We start from the raw sequence: 23402 nt of genomic DNA on the forward strand, positions 1-23402 counted from the left end.
GTATAAATGAGGTGATGCTCAGAGATTGGCAGTCTGCCCCAGGGCAGCTGTGGCTACATTATGGTAAATGGACTGCATTTATATAGCGCTTTTCCATCTGCATCAGACGCTCAAAGCGCTTTACAATTATGCCTCACATTCACCCCGATGTCAGGGTGCTGCTATACAAGGCGCTCACTACACACCGGGAGCAATGGGGGATTAAAGGCCTTGCCCAAGGGCCCTTAGTGATTTTCCATTCAGGCGGGGATTTGAACCCATGATTTTCTGGACTCAAGCCCAACACCTTAACCACTAGACCATCACCTCCCCTTAGCAATTTAGCACCAGGTTCTCCACAAACATGAGTGCAATCATGGAGCCCCGACGGGCTGAAAACAGTCTAAAATTGTTTGATTCATGACGTTTTTTCTAAAATCTAAAACTGCGGCTCCTGTCGTCCAACACAGATCCAACAACACCACTCGTTCACCACCTCTAATGATTGTAAAAAAAAAAAAAGCTCAGACAGGCTTAAAACGTTCAAACAGTTTGGTTCATGACATTTTTTTCTGTTTGAGTCCTGTTCTGACACATGGACTGTCCCACTGTCGACCTTGTGAGTTCTGACAATGCAATGTATGGATGAGCGAACACGGCTGCTGTCACTTTGTTTACCATCCAGCATGCTGGTATACTGCTGGCTTCCAGGTTTGACTACGCCACGTGCACACCCTCCATAGAATAGAAATGCACTCTGATTTGACCATGTTTAGAAATCCACAAAACGTGACTATGATTTGAAGTGCCCAACGACATCAGATTCATTTTTATTTAAAAAAAATCTTTATTTACAGTTTGTCAACAGATGGCTTGAGGTGAACTTCTTTAAGACACACAACAAAAAACTGGATCACAACGGTGACAAAAATGTTGTGCTTGTCCACCAAATCCACATGATGCTTTCTGTGATAAGCTGTTTTGTCACATTGCAAATATGGGCAGCTGAAAAGTGTGCATGTTCCTGCCTTTCTAAACTGGTCCAGTAGGGGGCATAATACAACCACCTGATGAAGCACACTGCAGCCTTACAGAGGGCCATGATGTAGAAAGAGCAGGTGTGGGCAGTGGGGTAGAGGTGGGTTTCAAAAGGCCAGTTTCTTCATGAGGAGGTATACTCTGGAGTCCACCTCAAAGCCGTGGAGGTTATTTGCATCTCCTTGCAGCCTCATGAGGAGGCCGCCGTAAGACACATAGGCGGAGCTAAAAGAAGGAACACAATCACCAAGTTGCATTAAAACTAATCAATGAGATGACCATGAACAGAGAAAAATGTAGTAACTCCGAGATACACCAATATTAACAGCATTTGAACAATAGTACATTAATAACTATTCTGATTAAACTGACTCCAAACATTGGACTAGGAGGTAATTTTAAAACATTTCAACTTTCGCGGAAAAAGTTCTTCATTACCTCCACCATCCAACAGGAGATACAGAGGATAAAGAGGTGACATAACATCACGAAGTGTGGATAAAAAGATGATACTATGGCCAGGTGGAAACCCAACTCACACTAAACCTTATTTGTATACTCTTACCTTATGACATCATAAAGATACGATGCCAGTCTCTGTCAGATGGCATTGGTAATAATGATGATGTAGTTAGTTAACCATAAACAGGTGCAGTCATTATTTAGATCTCTGTGAGGAGACTCGGGTATGGTTTCCAGTTTGTGAGTACCTGGACAACTCGAACTGAAGAGGACTTCTTCAGTTTAATTGCTAGTCCGGTGATTCAACTCATTGATTATTTTTGCTTAGTTGGAGATCACTCACAGGCGTGTGGCCGCTTCTGTTGAAGTCTCATCGCCCTCAATCTTGTACACCTTCCCATACATCACATAGTCGAACTGGTCCGCTCTAAATATTTGCACAAGGTGAAGTATAAGCACAAATACTGTAGAGAGATGAACTAAAAATCACATATAAGACCATCATTAAAAGGAATGTGGTGTGCTATGTTTAATTTATTCTACATGCCCAAATTAACTGATTAACAAACTATGTGAAATTCTGCTCTTGGTTGTTAAAAAAATATAGAATGGGTGATATTTGCAAATGACATTTGACACAGTCATACAAATCAATTCTTTGTAATTCACTGACGCTATAATATATGGGTTGTGCAGCTTTGACATCTGTCTGGTCAGCAACTTAAATAGTTTGACCTTTGAAAGTCACCCAAAGTCAAAAGGTCCATGCCTTGGTTGTGAAACTCCTATGGCAAGACTGTGTTACAATATATGTCTATGTTCACCTCATATCAGTCCTCTTCAATCCTTGAACTGAATTGTGACTTTCTAATTATCACAACAGAATATTGTGATTTACACCCTGAGGAACACGTATGACCATGTTTATTTATTTTTTTAATTTTAACTAGCATGTTTCCTTCATATACATCACCCATTTTGATTTTCTTTTGTGTCAAATATTTGTACATTTTTTTGCTTCACATCATTTTCTTCTTGCATAGCTCATGATTAAATGCAACTTTATTGTCTTACATCAACACAAATTACTGATTAATTCAGTTGTTCCCACTGACATTTTTAAATGTATTTATTTCATGTTCGTCCGCGTGCGCTGCCCAATTTGGGATCCAGTGACTTAATGGAAGGAAACATCATACCTTGATGGCCGGTCATCTTGTGGATTGTACTCTCCGTCATCTGGTGTTCCGTCTTCATATAATGTGCTGGCAATAACCAGCCTGAACTTATCACCTGAACAATATGATTGCAAAAGTAGACTTCATGTTACTACACACAGAAACACTGAGTGGTTACATTTGTACTCAGTGCCCTTCGTCTCCTTATTTAAGGAGTCTTTAATTACGGAGATGAAGGACATTAAGTCACATTGCCAACACTAGTTAGTCATGGTGACTACATTATTGCATAAGCTCCATTATTTTCCCAATGAATCATAACATGACATTAAAGGAGATTAATTTGCGATATTAGCAAACAGAATCAAACCAATAAAATGCTTGTTGGTTTTGTGTTCTCCCCATGTGTTAATGCAAACAATTACAAAAACAAAAACCAAACCCATACCAAGATCCACAGGATAGATCTGAATGTTGACGTCTAAGATGAGGTCCATCTTGAAAGACTCACTTTCACAATGTAGACGAGAAACTGCAACAATCATGGAAAAGACTGCATTAATTTATCCGCGAGTCTAAAACCATGCTTGATATACAGTTAAAACAGAGCTAGAAATATAATTTATTGAACAATTAAATACAAACAAATAAATGAAGCAAGACAACAAACATGTAGATCATGAATGTTATTCACTGGACATTCTTAAAAACATAAAAATAAGAACATCAGATAAGACCTTAATCAGACCCTCCAGGAATTTGCAATGTTGCAATCGGAACTATTAAGCCTGACGTCGACAAACTTACTTCCGCATATGTTCATGAGATACGGCAGATGTGCGAGTCTGATGTCTCACACATAACTAAAGGAAAAAAAAAAAAAAAAACAGTACCCAGTAGGGGTGTCAGAGTACAGGTATTTGTATTGAAACGCAGGGTACCCGCATGATGTTTCGGTGTGCAGAACTGCTCACAGACTACACAGTACGACGCTGCAGAGTTTTATTATAGACGCGTGCATATTTGTTTCCCTAAATCACTGATATTTCATCTCATATCCACAGACTGTGTCCCTCCTGATGATCTGTGCAGGAAGGCACAAACCATTACTTAAATCTAATCTTGACCCAAGTGTATTGAAAAATTACAGGCCGATCTCAAATCCACCATTTTGTTCTAAAATTCTACAAAAGTGGTTTCACAGCAGCTTATGAACCACGTTACTGAGAATAATCTCTTTGAGCCACTGCAGTCTGCATTTAGAACATATCATTCAACAGAGACAGATCACACTAAAGTGGTAAATTATCTTCTTTTATCTAAATTCCGGGTCTCTTAGTGAAGCTTGGGGCTAGCGGCCAGCAATCACCTTAGTATTTTCTCTGCTTTCCTGTTGATTTAATGCTGATGAATTATACCTTAAGGGTAGTTTTTCTGGCCGACCGATTTTGCTTATTCTCTCTGTCCAAGGTGCGGATAACGTTGAATACGATTGCAGGATTGACGGCGACAGACCGCAGGGTAGTGGACTGACTGCGAGATGCCACGCCTGTAGTTGATGCAGCACACTGCAGTCTGCATTTGGGATGTACTCTGCCACGGGAACAGGCCCACTGATGGCAAAGGAATGCTAGATGAGCCCTGCCTGTGATGTAAATACCTGCATGGACGTCTCATTAAATGCATCTTCATTTATGATGTTATGTTGTTTTGAGTTTGTGTTTTGTAAAAACCACTGTTAGAATGTCCTAAGCAGTGGGTCACCTCTCTGAGTGTGGGATAATTGAGGTTTCTTCCTCAATATCCTCAGAGGGAGTTTTTCCTTGCCAGTGTTGCCTCTCTGCTTGCTCTTGGGGTTGGTAAGGTTAGACCCTATTTGTGTGAAGCGCCTTGAGGCAGCTTTGTTGTGATTTGGCACTATATAAAACTAAATAAATTGAAATTGAAGCTGGGGTCTTTCCCTTCACTGCAGGCGACGCCACACCCTCCAGCTTGCTGTGTCTAACTAGAACAGAGGAAACCAACCAGTTGAAGCCAGTGACCAGATTATTTAACCAAGAAACTTTGGAAGTATGAATGAAATTGGTTAATTTCCCCTTTTTTTCTGGAAGACGAACCTAAAAGCGAAAGCGTACTGATATGCGTTTGTGTTGAGTCACTGTTCCTGAATGAGGTCAGCCCGCTTTTGAGTTAGACAGAAAACACCTCATGGCAGAAGTTGATGTTTTGTATGAATTAGTGGAAAATTTCACAGGTGAGAAGTTAACTGAATACAGGTGAGCCCCATTAACTCGCGCAAGTTGGGGTCCACAAAAATCAAACCGTGGGTTATCTGAAACTGCGAGTTATAAGTTTGACCCAAAAAACTTAAAATCAGCTTAGCTTGCCATGGTTTCGACCATTTGAAGCGTGATTCTGTGGTCTCTGGAAGTGGCAAGGGTGTAATGAATTGTTGTTACCAGCAGAGGGCGCTACACGCTAGTTTAAAAGACTCAGTGAGTCGGCAGGAAGCGAGACAGTTATGCTGTTTTTCATCTGGAGTGGGTTTGGGATCTTTTTTTCCCCTAGGCTGGCTGCTGCATGTCAGGCATGAGGCGTTTGTCAGTGCGGAAGATTTCTGATAATTTGAAGTTTTTGGATGTGACTCTTTGAATCCTTACTGCCTCAGATCAATGTCCTTTATTTAACCATGTTAAATAACTCATTGAGATTTAAAACCTCTTTTTAAAGAGTGACCTGGCCATGAACAGAGGGCACAAAAAAGGCAGTCAGAAGCAGACACAACACAGTCTGATGGCTGTAGACAGGAAGGACATCCTGTACCGCTCAGTCTGCGAGTGCAGGGAGATTAGCTGCCCATTGCAACTGCTGCTCTGCCAGGATGGTAGACTGGGCAAGAATTTATACACGCACTGGCCACACACACAGCGGGCGTGTGTACGACAAGCATCATCCAGAGGAACAAGGAATCATTGTCCACAGAATTGTACACACTAACGATCCCCCCTAAAAACCAGTCAAATCAAAATTTTTGGGGTCCACAACTTGACTGCAAGTAAAACCGAATCGCGACTTACCCATGCACAAGTTAACGGGACTCACCTGTAGTCACACCGAATGGTCACAAAATCTATAATCTGGGTCAGATCAAGATCAAACTTTGTCAGTGGATAAAGGATACCATCCTACATAACGCTCTCAAATACACTCAACAAAAATATAAACGCAACACTTTTGGTTTTGCTCCCATTTTGTATGAGATGAACTCAAAGATCTAAAACTTTTTCCACATACACAATATCACCATTTCCCTCAAATATTGTTCACAAACCAGTCTAAATCTGTGATAGTGAGCACTTCTCCTTTGCTGAGATAATCCATCCCACCTCACAGGTGTGCCATACCAAGATGAATGAATGAATGAAAACTGTTTATTTCGAACATTTGATACAACAACAATTACAAGATAGATCAGTAAAGACAACAACAAAAAAGTTCCTACTGTGTACCCAACATGTCCGAAAAGGGGTAGGGTGAAGCATCAGCTTATTTATCCCTACCCCTTCTTCCCCACAACCAGTAATACCCTTTGCCACATATACACATAGATTCCTACACACCTAAATCGATATCAATATATATATATATACATATACATACACATACATATATACATACACACATCAACATACATACACATATACATACACATATATACACATATACATATATACACACACATATATACACAAACATAAATATACACCTTCACATACCTACTTACATACAAAATACTATATATTTACAAGCCGAAGCAAAAAACAAAAACACCCTAACCCTCATTACCCTTCCTCCTCCCTATACCCAGAAAAAAACATATTTTTGTACCGCTGTTTGAACTGGTTCATGCTTGGACATTGCTTGAGCCCCACTCCCAATCTGTTCCACATCCTCACCCCACAGACAGAAATACAGAAACCTTTTAATGTTGTTCGTGCCCACTGATGCTTTAAATTAAATTTCCCCCTCAGACTATAATCCCCTGATCTGTTAAAAAACATATTTTTAATATTTGCTGGAAGTAAATTGTTTATTGCTTTATACACAATTTGTACTGTTTGAAAATGAACCAGGTCTGTGAATTTTAAGAATTTGGATTGTAAAAATAGTGGATTTGTATGATCTCTATAGCCAGTATTATGAATAATTCTTATAGCTCTTTTCTGCATTACTGATAGTGATTGTGTTGTACCTTTATAAGTATTACCCCATACCTCTGCACAGTACTGTAAATATGGTAAAACCAGTGAGCAGTAAAGAATGCGGAGTGAGTTGTGGTCCAGAATATGTTTCGCTTTGTTTAGAACTGAAATGCTTCTTGACAGTTTACTTTGTATATGTTTTATATGAGTCTTCCAGTTTATCTTATCATCTATTATCACCCCCAGAAACTTATTTTCATGTACCCTTTCAATATCTACCCCCTCGACTTGTAACTGAACCTGTATGTTTGTATTACAATAGCCAAATAACATGTATTTTGTTTTACTTAAGTTTAATGATAATTTGTTTCTGTCAAACCATATTTTCAATTTTCCCATTTCTATACTGATCCTCCTCAGTAACTCCTGCAAATCCCCCCCTGAACAAAAAATGCTTGTGTCATCTGCAAATAATACTAATTTTAATATTTTGGAAACATTGACAATATCATTTATATAAATTAGAAACAGTTTTGGACCCAATACTGACCCCTGTGGGACGCCACAAGCATTGTCCAAGCATGATGATGTATATTCCCCCAACTTCACAAACTGTTTTCTGTTACTTAAGTAGCTTCTCACCCAGTGCAACACCAACCCCCTAATCCCATACTGTTCAAGTTTATTGATTAATATGTCATGATTAATTGTATCAAAAGCCTTTTTAAGGTCTATAAATATTCCAACTGAATGTAATTTGTGGTCTATGGCATTTGTAATCTCCTCAACTGATTCTATTAATGCAAGTGATGTTGAACTATGTGCTCTGAATCCATATTGACTATCAGTAAGTAATTTATGTTTATTTATGAATTTGTCTAATCTATTATTGAATAACTTTTCTAATAATTTGGAAAATTGTGGAAGCAAAGAAACAGGTCTATAATTTGTGAAGTGGTGTCTATCCCCAGTCTTATACAGCGGCACAACCTTAGCTATTTTCATTTGATTGGGAAATTTACCGGTTTGAAATGATAAGTTACAGATGTATGTTAATGGTTCTACAATCCATTCAATGACCTGTTTTACCACCACCATATCAATTTCATTTAAATCGGTAGATGTTTTATATTTACAATTATTCACAATGTCTATAATTTCATTTCCATCCACTGCTGTGAGGAACATTGAACAGGGATTTCTTTCTATAAGATTATTATCCCAATCCTCAGATTGGGAATCGGGAATTTTTTCTGCCAAGCTTGGTCCAATATTTACAAAAAAATTATTAAAACCGTTGACTACCTCATCCTTATTTTCCTTCTTGACATTATTATCAATGAAATACTGAGGGTAACTCTGTTTTTTATTACCATTTTTGATAATGCTATTTAATATATCCCATATTCCTTTAATATTGTTTTTGTTATTATATAATATGTTACTATAATATTCCTTCCTACATACCCGTATAATATTAGTTAATCTATTTTTGTATTTCTTATATCTATTTTCTGCCTCTTTAGTCTTTAGTTTTATGAATTCTCTATACAGTGTATTTTTCTTATTACATGCATTTCGTAACCCTTTCGTCATCCATGGTCGAGCTTGGATTTTTTGTTTTCTGTAGTCTTGTTTAATTGGACAATTTTTATCATATAATGATGTAAATATTTGTAAAAAAGTTTCATATGCACTATCAACATCACTTTCACTGTATACCTTTTCCCAGTTTTGCTCCTGTAAATCCTTCTTTAGTGTGTTCATGTTTTCCTCTGTCCGCACTCGCCTGTATTTTATTTTCTCCTCTGGCTGATTCCGCCGATGGTTTCTATTATAAACAATGAAAACTGGTAGATGATCACTAATGTCATTGATTAATAATCCACTCACAGTGTTATTCTCAATATCATTGCTGAATATATTATCAATTAAGGTAGCACTATGGGATGTAATTCTGCTTGGCCTGGTGATTTTTGGATATAAACTCATACTGTACATTATACTGATAAATTCATCTGTTATTTTATGCTTATTTGGATTGAGCAGATCAATATTTAAGTCACCACAAATGAACACAGTTTTTTGATTAGTTTTTGAGAACATTTTTCCCATACAGTCAGTGAATGTTTCAATACTAGATCCTGGTGCTCTATATATACAGCTGACTAATACATTTTTGCTTTTTTCTTCACATATTTCAATAGTTATACATTCTAATAAGTTATCAATCACAGTTGTCATATTGTCTACTATTTTATAATCCATGTTCTTATCCACATACACAGCCACTCCTCCGCCACTCTTATTTTTTCTGTTTACACAATTAAATTCATATCCATCCAGTTCAAAATCCATTCCTTTATCTTCATTGATCCATGTTTCTGATATAGCAATTATGTTAAATATTTTTTTAAACTGACTTAAATATTCTTTAATGTTGTTAAAGTTTGCATATAGACTTCTGCTGTTGAAATGGATTATTGATAATTTGTTATCCGTTCTAATGATCCGATTAAACTGTTCATCTGTATAATAGCAACAACTGTCATTGATATTTGAGAAGAAATTATTGTCCGGGTCTATATCGTGCTCCAAGTCCAGTACATTGTGGTCTGTGTATTTAAATGTTCTCAGTTCTACTTCTCCATGATCAGCAATCCTTTGAGTTATATCCTTCTTGTCTCCAGATGTAGATGAATAGGTTCCTCTGGTCTGTGTCATGGTGTTGTGATGTGTTTGTGTCCTCATACCTTATTGGTCATATCTGTCCAGATCCTCACTTTAAGAAACACTATTGTTCATATTTGTCCAGCTCCTCGATGTTCCTTATTGCCATGACTTTTGCTTGTTCTGGTGATCCGTTCAGTTTGATGAATATGTTACAGTTTGAAGTCCATGTGTGCTGGATTTTTCCCTGTTTCTTCAAGAAGCGTGCTTTCCTGGCGATGTCGGCATTCCGTTTGGTGAGATGTTCATTGATGAATACGTTTGTCCCTTTCAGTTTTCTTCCTTGTTTTAACAGTGCTGTTTTGTGTTTTCTGTTGATGAATCTCATGATGACAGTTCGTTGATCACCGTCATTTCTCCGGGGCAGAGGGTGGCACGCTTCAATGTTATTTAAATCCATTTCTATACCTTTAGATAGGAGGAAATCAGCAACCTGTTTTTCCACAGAGCTGACCTCCTGTTCACTGGGCTCCCCTCCGCTCTCATCTGTTACCGCCCGTGCGTAGGACCGTGGTTTGATGTGAAGACCTGTGATGATGACGTCGTTGATTCTGGTGTACTGCTCCAATTCAGCCACTCTATTTTCCAGCTGCACCAGATGCCGGTCTTTCTCGGCATTCTGGAGCCGTAATGCCTTCACCTCCTCCACCAGATCCATGATTGATTTCTGTTGCTGCTTCACAACAGAAATCTCCTCTGATAGAAAGTCCAGAGATTTTTTAATATCGTCACCTTCCTCCGCTGTCAGAACCTTCTTAGGCCCCATGGTCGGCTTATGGGCAGCTTGTCGATCGCCGATGTTAACAGCCTGCGTTGTTTGTCACCGGGATGGATCTGCACTGCGCTGGTGTCGCGCGGCCTCGGTGTTTCCGCGCTGATGGATCCGCGGTGGCTGCACGAGGCCTCGGGGAAGCGGCACTCGTGACGCGCGGCTCTAATGACGCAGCGCGCGGCCTCAGTGAATTCACCACGTTGAGCGGACCTCGGACGTTGTTGCTGTCCAGTCGCGGGGCTAAGTTGCCGGTTAAGGTGGTATTCCCACTGTCCGGGTTGGCAAACACCGGCGTGGCAGATGGCAACTACAAACACCACCTCAGAAAACTCAGGTACAAACTTTTTGCAGCTCGCTCTGACAACACGCAGCTCTGACTGACTGTGACTGACGCAGCTTGTGAATGTGACTGTAGACTTAGTACTTGTGCATGTGAGTAACTGTAGACTTAGTACTGATGCTGATTAAACACCATGATTAGTGCACAGGTGTGCCTTAGACTGTCCACAATAAAAGGCCACTCTGAAAGGTGCAGTTTTGTTTTATTGGGGGGGGGATACCAGTCAGTATCTGGTGTGACCACCATTTGCCTCATGCAGTGCAACACATCTCCTTCGCATAGAGTTGATCAGGTTGTCAATTGTGGCCTGTAGAATGTTGGTCCACTCCTCTTCAATGGCTGTGCGAAGTTGCTGGATATTGGCAGGAACTGGTACACGCTGTTGTATACGCCGGTCCAGAGCATCCCAAACATGCTCAATGGGTGACATGTCCAGTGAGTATGCCGGCCATGCAAGAACTGGGACATTTTCAGCTTCCAAGAATTGTGTACAGATCCTTGCAACATGGGGCCGTGCATTATCCTTCTGCAACATGAGGTGATGTTCTTGGATGTATGCACAACAATGGGCCTCAGTATCTCGTCACGGTATCTCTGTGCATTCAAAATGCCATCAATAAAATGCACCTGTGTTCTTCGTCCATAACAGATGCTTGCCCATACCATAACCCCACCGCCACCATGGGCCACTCGATCCACAACATTGACATCAGAAAACCGCTCACCCACACGACGCCACACACGCTGTCTGCCATCTGCCCTGAACAGTGTGAACCGGGATTCATCCATGAAGAGAACACTTCTCCAACGTGCCAAACGCCAGCGAATGTGAGCATTTGCCCACTCAAGTCGGTTACGACAACGAACTGGAGTCAGGTCGAGACCCCGATGAGGACGACGAGCATGCAGATGAGCTTCCCTGAGACGGTTTCTGACAGTTCGTGCAGAAATTCTTTGGTGATGCAAACCGATGTTTCAGCAGCTGTCCGAGTGGCTGGTCGCAGACGATCTTTGAGGTGAACATGCTGGATGTTGAGGTCCTGGGCTGGTGTGGTTACACGTGGTCTGCGGTTGTGAGGCTGGTTGGATGTACTGCCAAATTCTCTGAAATACCTTTGGAGACGGCTTATGGTAGAGAAATGAACATTCAATACACGAGCAACAGCTCTGGTTGACATTCCTGCTGTCAGCATGCCAATTGCACGCTCCCTCAAATCTTGCGACATCTGTGGCATTGTGCTGTGTGATAAAACCGCACCTTTCAGAGTGGCCTTTTTTTTGTGGGCAGTCTAAGGTACACCTGTGCACTAATCGTGTCTAATCAGCATCTTGATATGGCACACCTGTGAGGTGGGATGGATTATCTCAGCAAAGGAGAAGTGCTCACTATCACAGATTTAGACTGGTTTATGAACAATATTTGAGGGAAATGGTGATATTGTATATGTGGAAAAAGTTTTAGATCTTTGAGTTCATCTCATACAAAATGGGAGCAAAACCAAAAGTGTTGCGTTTATATTTTTGTTGAGTGTATGAAAGAAATTTGATCTTTTTTACAGTTATGAATTTTTGAAAATTCATTCAATGCTAAAGATAGGAATTTTCCTGACACTGACCTTTGACTAGAAGATTGAATTCTTGCCTATCAGGATACGAATCGTCAGTAAAAATTTCATAACGATATATAAAAAATTGTGGGTTCCAGGCTATTCACAAAGAAACAGAGGCAAAAACATACCCTCCTCCAACTTCACTGACAGAGGTCACAAAAAAACCTGCAACTTTCAACGCCATTTTTTGGAAAAGCTCCCGCAAAATCAGGCATTTTAGGCTGCAACTATCTAAAAAAAGCCAGCAATATCCTGGAGAGACTGCTTAATGTTGTTCTGACCAATCACATCAACTAAAGATTTCTCAGTTATTGAATGAATCAACAAATTCAACCAAGAAACAAGCCTGTTAGATCCAAGTCCCAACTCTCCATTCACTGCATTGTCTAATGTACCCAATATTGGCAGCCATTATCTATCTATATATTAAAAGCCAGGTGGCCTCTGTGTACATGTATGTGTGTACATAGAGGCCACCTGGCTTCAATCATGGGGGAGAGCTGACATTTGCTGTTTGGTATGTTTATGTATTTTGGGTCAAGGATGAACGCCACAAAAATGGAAATTTGATAGGACTAATATTTTTGGACAACTTAGGGATATTAGGTAACAACAGTGAACAATGGACATTAAATTCCAGACTGATGGCATTCCAGCAGGGGGCAGTAAGTCATCTTTATATTAAAAGCTTGAGTGACTAAGTTCAAGATAAGCTTGGGACTCAGTTCAGCTGACTCCGACGAGGGCGGTCGCATCTCCTCCACTCTCCCTTATCTCTCTTCTCTGCCTTTGACCTTCAAGTCCCTACTTCACCAGACTGTGAATTCCTCAAATTATATTGGATTCTGGATCTATTGGACTACTATTGGATTAACCATGGAATTGATCAGCTGGTCTCTGGACGCTATTGACAACATTTTTTCTACAAGAAGGTCAGGACCGGGGGATCCTACCTGCCCAGATGAAACGTATCCTATGGGCTATGTCCTCGACTCCTGGGGGTCTTGGTGTGTTGCATGCTTGGTGCCTTTCTCCATTGAAGACGTCGAGGATTTATTCATTTTTGGTCTCATGGTAGTAGGACTGGTACTTTTTGGCTTATGTGCTGCCCTGATCTACCGGAAAATTGGCAAGACGGCGGCATCAAGAACCACGGTCCCTCGCTTGTCCATCATGATTAACGAGGTTGGCAAGGCAGTGCATTCTCAGACTGCGATGACTCTTGAACTCAGACGCAGATTGGATGACATCTGGGAGCAGATGCGTGCCTTGCAGTTGAAGCTGAAGATTTCAGAGGCCGGTGAATATTCTTAATTCATAATTGGGATTTGGTTGTGCAAGTGGAAATGTTAAAAAGTGATTTCACTGCTGAAACCATAACATTACAGGCTTATCAAGGCCTGAAGGTCAATTTGCCCTGCTGTCTCCTCCAGAGGGATTTGTTTCGGCCTGGGGAACATCGGCTGTTTCTTATCTCATCTCACAAAGACAATAAACTGTTTTTCACAGGAATGAAGCATGTTCCATTCCCTTCCCCCACCCCCTCCCTCCCCATCAACACCTCCCCTCTCCGGCGCCCGCCAACGTCATTCCTTCCCCTGCGGATTCTGTGCGGTTTTTAGCTGCGGCAGGCCCCCGTTCCCTCCAAACTGGCAGCGGCGCGACTCCAGTTGCAGCGGCTACCACACACTCACATCGCCTCAAATTTGGAAAACGGACTGTTTCAAGTTTAGTGCACATAAACAATGTCAAATGTATATGTGTTGTCTTAATTTTGATGTGTGCCATTATTACGGTAAACAAGTAATAATTGTGGATTAATTGCTGTTTTTCTGTGGAATGTGAGTGTGGAAATCTCGTTGTTGTAATGACAATGATAATAAAGCTATCCATCCATCCATCCATAAGTACATTATATAACTGTAAATACGTTAAAAATATTTGGATGACACAAGAAAGTGAAAACACTTATTTCCTTTGTGGTCCATTTAAAAAAAATCAAATGACAAAATAGAAGTAAAAATAAAATAATAGTGTATATGAATTATAATTTATACATTTATACATTTATAAATACACTAAGACAGTAAATTAACATTAAAAAAAATACATAATTAACAGGAAATAAAAGGGTTGAGTTCTTCTTCTAAAAATTGTTGAGGTCTAAGGTTCTAAAACCATACTGGACTCACACACCATTCCAACTTATTATATAAGCTTTGTTTAATTTAGTACCACCCTTACCACAAAAAAATTTTAGCTACCTATTTTATAAACACTACCCAATCTAGAGCTTGTGGATCCCCAGGGGCAACACACTAGTCTATATATTAAAAGCAAAGTGGCCTCTGTGTACGTGTATGCATGAGTACATGTGTATACCTTCAAACATGGAGAAAGTGGGGAGAGCTGGCATTTGCCATTTGGTATGCTTATGTATTTTGGGTCAAGGATGAACGCCGCAAAAATGGAAATTTTATTTTATTTATTAGGTAACAACAGTGAACAATGGACATTAAATTCTGGACTCACACGCCATTCCAGCAGGGGACAGTAAATCATCTATATTAGCCGTGGCCTGTGTGTGTGTGTGCGCCTGCGTGTGTATGGCTTCAATCACAAAGAAAGGGGGAGAGTTGACATTTGTCGTTTGGCATGCTTATGTATTTTGGGTCAAAGTTGAATGCTTCGAAAATTTAAAGTTGACAAGATAAATATGTTTTGGAGAAATTACCAATTTTAGCTAACCAATACACAGTGGATGCTGTGCTACAATACACCATTGGCATTCTGGATTTTAAGGTTTTAAATATTGTTATTGTGGTTTATGTTAGTTTAACAATGTTGTTAGTGTTACTGATTTATTGTGTTTTTGTAGCTCAATTTGTTTAGTCAGTTTAGATTAGTCTCATGTTGCTACTACCATAAGTGACTTAAGTTTCATGTTTGTACCATGAGTGAAATGTTTAGTGGTGTTAATAATGTCTTCACCCACCGTCTTTGTTCGTCAAATTAAAACCACCTCCTTACATCAGCTGTGCGTGCATGCTGCTAACTACCTTCTGGACTCATGTCATTGCAACAGGGGGCGGTAAGTCATCTTTATATTAAAAGCCTGAGTGATTTTAAGTACAATGTAAGTACATTATATAATTGTAAATATGTTAAAAATATGTGGATGACAAGAAAGTGAAAACATTTCCATTGTGGTCCATTTAAAAAAAATCAAACGACAAAATAGAACAGAAATAAAATACTAATAGTGTATATGATAACAAGAATCTAAGCAATTTATAAATACACTAAGACAGTAAATTAACATCAAAAAATTATATAATTAACAGGAAATAAAAGGGTTGAGTACTTCTTCTAAAAACTGTTGAGGTCTAAAGTTCTAAAAACATTCTGGACTCACACACCATTCCAACTTATTATACAAGCTTTGCTTAATTTATTACCACCCTTACCACAAAAAAAAAAAAAAAAAAAAAAAAAAAAAAAAAAAATAGCTACCTATTTTATAAACACTACCCAATCTAGAACTTGGATCCCAAGGGGCAACACACTAGTCTATACATTAAAAGCCAAGTAGCCTGTGTATATGTCTGTATTAGTGCATGTATATAACTTCAAACATGGAGAAACTGGGGAGAGCTGGCATTTGCCATTTGGTATGCTTATGTATTTTGGGTCAAGGATGAATGCCACAAAAACGGAAATTTGTTAGGACTAATATTTTTGGAGAAATTATGGATATTACGTAACAATAGTGAACAACAGATGTTGATAATTACATTCTAGACTCACACAACTCCAAATCATTACAGAAACTTTTACCTATTTTATAAACACTATCCAATCTACAGGATTATTGTTTAAGTTACAATTAAATATGTGAATATTATTTGCAGATTCAAGATTTTTTTTTTTTGGAAGTCTAAATCTGTTTGATTCATGATGTCATATGTGGACTGCCCCGTTGTTCGCAACTTGTGAGACCCGGCAACGCTGCTGGTTCAACTTCAATGACCCGGAGCTCCTACAGGCTTAAAACAGTATTAAAGCCGTTTGATTCATGACGGATTTTTTTCCCTGTTTGTGTCCCACACTGTCAGAGATGACATCGCAGTTTATGGACCAGCGAACAAAGCTGCTGTCGCACTGTTTACCTTCCAGCATGCTGGTATACTGCTGTCTTCTGGGTTTCACTACGTCACATGCATACCCTCTATAGACATGAAAGTCTTCTATGCAAACTTCATAAAACATAATTGATGCATAATTCTTGTTTATATTGCATATAACAATATATGTGACATCATGAGTAAAAGACTGTAAGAAAGCTGCATCCGACACAGGTTTTCCACCATATGATTTAATTTGTAAAACTTTGCTTCCCAAACAGGCCACCAATTCTCCCTGTACATCTCAAGGATTTACTGTGGTGATCACAAGTAAAATGGGAGAAGCCTTAAGAATTTAGTATATAAGTACCTGCCACATAAAATGTATGCACATTGCTATGATGACTCACTCACACTTAACAGATGATGCCCATGATTAAATATGGCTTTGTGTGTGTGCCACCTCTAATTTATGTATAACCCTATGGTTGGAACATTATGAGTTATGTTTGACATTTTCCCACCTTGTTCAACTTATACTCTGAACACTTTAACCCACCTCTGTCAAACTTCCTGCCATCTGGATTGATGTCTTTTACATCAAAGATGTCCTCAAACAGAATTCCAGCCATCTCTTGTTCAATATGTTATGACTTTGGAAAAGGAAACAATAAAAGGGTTAGTTAGGCTTAGTGTTTCACAAATACATAATGGGTTTTATACATTTATGGCTAAAAAACCAAGACGACAAACTGCTATTTTCACAAAACAGTGCATTCATGAGAGGCACTTCCGATGCTGACAATGTGGAAATATCAGTGAGGTGATTCACAAATGAAAATCACCTCAGAAGTTATCAAAAAGGTATTTCAAGATTCAAAGAAATTTTATTGTCATATGCACAGAAGAACATGTTCCCTGCATAATGAAATGTGTCTACTGCATTTAACCCATCCTAACTGCCAGTAGGAGCAGAAGTCGCCATTAGGCGCCCGGGGACCAGCTCCAGATGTACATCCCTGCCTTGGTCAACAGCAGGGCTGGGATGTATGATTTCTGCATTTGCAGATTTGCAAATGCAAATTCTGCAAATTATTTTGCCAAAAATGCAAATGCAGTTATGAGTTTGCATTTTCCACACACAGTAAAAAACACATCAAACTGCCTGGTTTATCCACTTCCTGGTTTCTAATTTCCAGTGATGATCTGTATATTTTGACCTATCTCCAGTATCTGGCAGGTGGCATACTGTATCGTGAAAGGGTGAGACCAACGCACAGGTTGAGTGTGCAGTGTCAGCGGTAACCATTTTTAACCAGCACGTCAGACGTGCCGCAAGTATCTAACCGAGCTGGGCCTGGTTCGGAACTTGTCGCTTGTATGTGCAGCTTGTCTTGCTGCTCCAACAAAATAGCTAGAAAGATCTGTGGAAACATCTCATTTCTTGCTTGAATTTTACCCGAGATTTTGTTTCCTTTCTTTCCTTGCATTTTCTTTCTTCTTTTTGTTTTGTAATTCTTATTTTATTTTTCTCTGTATTTTGACAACACTTATGTTAATTCATATTACAAGGGCAATTTCCCAATGAGAGATATTTTATTATTATCATTATCATTATTATTATTATTGGCCATTTTCGGCCACAGCATACTCACCACCTTCCACTGACACCCCCATCCTCCAAGAGGTTGGTGCCGACACTGTACACTCAACCCGTGCGTTAGTTTCACCCATTGTGAAATTGGTCATTTATCCTGTGAGGCTTCATAAACTGCATGCAAACAAAAGGCCTACTATAGTACATGTGCAAAACTGAGCAAACACAGACCTATACTACTGTGATAACATTGGTATTTGAACCAAAATACCAAAAATAACTATAAATTCTGATTATTAAAATGCCAACATGACCCAAAAGGGAGGTTCACTGGTCCTCACCTGTATGTATCACAACCCAGCATCTCAGAGCTAAATATGCCATAGTTTTTTTTGTTTGTTTTACAGAATTAACAGTGGAAAATCTGCAGTACCACTCACTGAGAGATGCCATTATGCCTGTGCTTACCCTGCAAATACAAGGGAATATGAAATCTCAACCATATTAATGGTGAAAAATATAAAAACTCATTTTGGATAATAGGATCCCTTAAAATTAAACTTATTCCACAGTGGGCTCTAAGCAGTTCATCACAAAATTGTAGCCAAAAATTACTCTATAAGTGTAATTTAAAAAAAAATTAAACTCACAGTCCTCCGGTGCCCTGTGTTTTATCAAAAACAATGATTAAACATTTCAAGGCAAACTCCAAACACTGCTAAACCTGTCATACTCTCAGCTAGCTTAGTTAGCTGTTAGCTTTTCTCCTACACTCTTAAGCGCTTACCTTAAATGATAAAATTTCGCACACGCCTATGTTGCAGTTGTTTACTTAGCCTAAGACGCGGAGCGTTTAAATTTTGCACCAGATATATCAATTTAATACAATTTTATTTGTTGCTAACTGAAATATTCTGTGCCGCACATAGCCAATGTGTTCAATGCTGGGGTGCCGGTTCTTCTTCGTTTGGTTTTACATATCGGTTAACAAATAAGCGTCTTATACATGCATTATCGCCACCTATTGGACTGGAGCAGAACATTGGCAATCCTGTATCGAAGATAGTGAAACAGAAGACGGCGAACTTTCTGTGTCGGCGTTCTATTTGTGTGTATAACCCCTTAATTTCCTAGTGTAATGTTTTGTTAACTGTCCTTAAAGGAAACCACTAATTCTCTGTTTTCTTTCTCATCGGTATGCGCTGGTACCTCCCTTCACCGCATCCATGGCACCAATTTGAGCAAACAGTATTCCCATTAATTCCACTGTGTATACTCTAAATGATCTATTGTTCTCGTCTTCATTGTTGCTTTTGACTGAGGGCTGTAAAAATCAGCACCTTTACTGTCTCTGGGGCTTTGACCCACCTGTAAATATGAATATTTTGTTGTGATGTTGATCGATATAGTATTAGGTTTCTTCTGGTATTAGGTTTTTGCTTTAAACATCTCCTGCAGAATTGTATCAGCATAATGAATCTAAAGAAAAAATAATATAGCACCTTCAACTGCACCACAGACTAAAACAGTTAAATGTGGTCTATTAAACATTAGGTCTCTCTCTTCTAAGTCCCTGTTGGTAAATGATATAATAATTGATCAACGTATTGATTTATTCTGCCTAACAGAAACCTGGTTACAGCAGGATGAATATGTTAGTTTAAATGAGTCAACACCCCCGAGTCACACTAACTGTCAGAATGCTCGTAGTACGGGCCGGGGCGGAGGATTAGCAGCAATCTTCCATTCCAGCTTATTAATTAATCAAAAACCTAGACAGAGCTTTAATTCATTTGAAAGCTTGTCTCTTAGTCTTTTCCATCCAAATTGGAAGTCCCAAAAACCAGTTTTATTTGTTATTATCTATCGTCCACCTGGTCGTTACTGTGAGTTTCTCTGTGAATTTTCAGACCTTCTGTCTGACTTAGTGCTTAGCTCAGATAAGATACTTATAGTGGGCGATTTTAACATCCACACAGATGCTGAGAATGACAGCCTCAACACTGCATTTAATCTATTATTAGACTCTATTGGCTTTGCTCAAAAAGTAAATGAGTCCACCCACCACTTTAATCATATCTTAGATCTTGTTTTGACTTATGGTATGGAAATAGAAGACTTAACAGTATTCCCTGAAAACTCCCTTCTGTCTGATCATTTTTTAATAACATTTACATTTACCCTGATGGACTACCCTGCAGTGGGGAATAAGTTTCATTACACTAGAAGTCTTTCAGAAAGCGCTGTAACTAGGTTTAAGGATATGATTCCTTCTTTATGTTCTCTATTGTCATATACCAACACAGAGCAGAGTAGCTACCTAAACTCTGTAAGGGAGTTAGAGTATCTCGTCAATAGTTTTACATCCTCATTGAAGACAACTTTGGATGCTGTAGCTCCTCTGAAAAAGAGAGCTTTAAATCAGAAGTGTCTGACTCCGTGGTATAACTCACAAACTCGTAGCTTAAAGCAGATAACCCGTAAGTTGGAGAGGAAATGGCGTCTCACTAATTTAGAAGATCTTCACTTAGCCTGGAAAAAGAGTTTGTTGCTCTATAAAAAAGCCCTCCGTAAAGCTAGGACATCTTTCTACTCATCACTAATTGAAGAAAATAAGAACAACCCCAGGTTTCTTTTCAGCACTGTAGCCAGGCTGACAAAGAGTCAGAGCTCTATTGAGCTGAGTATTCCATTAACTTTAACTAGTAATGACTTCATGACTTTCTTTGCTAACAAAATTTTGACTATTAGAGAAAAAATTACTCATAACCATCCCAAAGATGTATCGTTATCTTTGGCTGCTTTCAGTGATGCCGGTATTTGGTTAGACTGTTTCTCTTCGATTGTTCTGTCTGAGTTATTTTCATTAGTTACTTCATCCAAACCATCAACATGTTTGTTAGACCCCATTCCTGCCAGGCTGCTCAAGGAAGTCCTACCATTATTTAATGCTTCAATCTTAAATATGATCAACTTATCTTTGTTAGTTGGCTATGTACCACAGGCTTTTAAGGTGGCAGTAATTAAACCATTACTTAAAAAGCCATCTCTTGACCCAGCTATTTTAGCTAATTATAGGCCAATCTCCAACCTTCCTTTTCTCTCAAAGATTCTTGAGAGGGTAGTTGTAAAACAGCTAACTGATCACCTGCAGAGGAATGGTCTATTTGAAGAGGTTCAGTCAGGTTTTAGAATTCATCATAGTACAGAAACAGCATTAGTGAAGGTTACAAATGATCTTCTTATGGCTTCGGACAGTGGACTTATCTCTGTGCTTGTTCTGTTGGACCTCAGTGCTGCTTTTGATACTGTTGACCATAAAATTTTATTACAGAGATTAGAGCATGTCATAGGTATTAAAGGCACTGTGCTGCGGTGGTTTGAATCGTATTTGTCTAATAGATTACAGTTTGTTCATGTAAATGGGGAATCTTCTTCACAGACTAAAGTTAATTATGGAGTTCCACAAGGTTCTGTGCTAGGACCAATTTTATTCACTTTATACATGCTTCCCTTAGGCAGTATTATTAGACGGTATTGCTTAAATTTTCATTGTTACGCAGATGATACCCAGCTTTATCTATCCATGAAGCCAGAGGACACACACCAATTAGCTAAACTGCAGGATTGTCTTACAGACATAAAGACATGGATGACCTCTAATTTCCTGCTTTTAAACTCAGATAAAACTGAAGTTATTGTACTTGGCCCCACAAATCTTAGAAGCATGGTGTCTAACCAGATCTTTACTCTGGATGGCATTTCCCTGACCTCTAGTAATACTGTGAGAAATCTTGGAGTCATTTTTGATCAGGATATGTCATTCAAAGCGCATATTAAACAAATATGTAGGACTGCTTTTTTGCATTTACGCAATATCTCTAAAATCAGAAAGGTCTTGTCTCAGAGTGATGCTGAAAAACTAATTCATGCATTTATTTCCTCTAGGCTGGACTATTGTAATTCTTTATTATCAGGTTGTCCTAAAAGTTCCCTAAAAAGCCTTCAGTTAATTCAAAATGCTGCAGCTAGAGTACTGACGGGGACTAGCAGGAGAGAGCATATCTCACCCGTGTTGGCCTCTCTTCATTGGCTTCCTGTTAATTCTAGAATAGAATTTAAAATTCTTCTTCTTACTTATAAGGTTTTGAATAATCAGGTCCCATCTTATCTCAGGGACCTCGTAGTACCATATCACCCTAATAGAGCGCTTCGCTCTCAGACTGCAGGCTTACTTGTAGTTCCTAGGGTTTGTAAGAGTAGAATGGGAGGCAGAGCCTTCAGCTTTCAGGCTCCTCTCCTGTGGAACCAGCTCCCAATTCAGATCAGGGAGACAGATACCCTCTCTACTTTTAAGATTAGGCTTAAAACTTTCCTTTTCGCTAAGGCTTATAGTTAGGGCTGGATCGGGTGACCCTGGACTATCCCTTTGTTATGCTGCTTTAGACGTAGACTGTGGGGGGGTTCCCATGATGCACTGTTTCTTTCTCTTTTTGCTCTGTATGCATCACTCCGCATTTAATCATTAGTGATCGATCTCTGCCCCCCTCCACAGCATGTCTTTTTCCTGGTTCTTTCCCTCAGCCCCAACCAGTCTCAGCAGAAGACTGCCCCTCCCTGAGCCTGGTTCTGCTGGAGGTTTCTTCCTGTTAAGAGGGAGTTTTTCCTTCCCACTGTTGCCAAGTGCTTGCTCACAGGGGGTCGTTTTGACCGTTGGGGTTTTTCATGATTGTTGTATGGCCTTGCCTTACAATATAAAGCGCCTTGGGGCAACTGTTTGTTGTGATTTGGCGCTATATAAAAAAAAAGTTGATTGATTGATTGATTGAACATTAACATCTGACAATAACTCAGTAGGACTTACTTGTATGTGTGAGTATAGTATTTCCTGTCAATCAATCAATCAATCAATTTTTTTATATAGCGCCAAATCACAACAAACAGTTGCCCCAAGGCGCTTTATATTGTAAGGCAAGGCCATACAATAATTATGTAAAACCCCAACGGTCAAAACGACCCCCTGTGAGCAAGCACTTGGCTACAGTGGGAAGGAAAAACTCCCTTTTAACAGGAAGAAACCTCCAGCAGAACCAGGCTCAGGGAGGGGCAGTCTTCTGCTGGGACTGGTTGGGGCTGAGGGAGAGAACCAGGAAAAAGACATGCTGTGGAGGGGAGCAGAGATCGATCACTAATGATTAAATGCAGAGTGGAGCATACAGAGCAAAAGGAGAAAGAAACAGTGCATCATGGGAACCCCCCAGCAGTCTACGTCTATAGCAACATAACTAAGGGATGGTTTAGGGTCACCTGATCCAGCCCTAACTATAAGCTTTAGCAAAAAGGAAAGTTTTAAGCCTAATCTTAAAAGTA

The 23402-nt window shown here is 39.4% G+C and overlaps 1 protein-coding gene and 1 long non-coding RNA gene across 3 annotated transcripts; one reads left to right on the forward strand and one right to left on the reverse strand.

The window, feature by feature from the left end:
* Positions 1-993: 993 nt before the first annotated feature.
* Positions 994-18988, reverse strand: LOC117518767 (DNA-directed RNA polymerases I, II, and III subunit RPABC3). Its single transcript, XM_034179996.1, has 6 exons — positions 18820-18988; positions 16995-17088; positions 3106-3189; positions 2679-2772; positions 1823-1906; positions 994-1242 (listed from the first exon to the last, which is right to left on the reverse strand). Exons 2-6 carry the CDS (start codon positions 17065-17067, stop codon positions 1125-1127), a joined length of 453 nt encoding a protein of 150 aa, XP_034035887.1. The 5' UTR covers positions 17068-17088; positions 18820-18988; the 3' UTR covers positions 994-1124.
* LOC117518768 lies at positions 5623-19532 on the forward strand. Of its 2 annotated transcripts, XR_004563069.1 has the most exons (4): positions 5623-5764; positions 7905-7906; positions 9084-9095; positions 17729-17739. It is a non-coding gene; the product is annotated as an uncharacterized LOC117518768 (long non-coding RNA). The 2 variants fall into 2 exon arrangements; XR_004563068.1 differs by lacking the exons at positions 9084-9095; positions 17729-17739 and adding an exon at positions 19518-19532 and having other exon boundaries at positions 7905-7910.
* Positions 19533-23402: the final 3870 nt, after the last annotated feature.

Source organism: Thalassophryne amazonica, chromosome 10 (assembly GCF_902500255.1).
Source record: "Thalassophryne amazonica chromosome 10, fThaAma1.1, whole genome shotgun sequence".
Lineage (NCBI taxonomy): Eukaryota > Metazoa > Chordata > Actinopteri > Batrachoidiformes > Batrachoididae > Thalassophryne > Thalassophryne amazonica.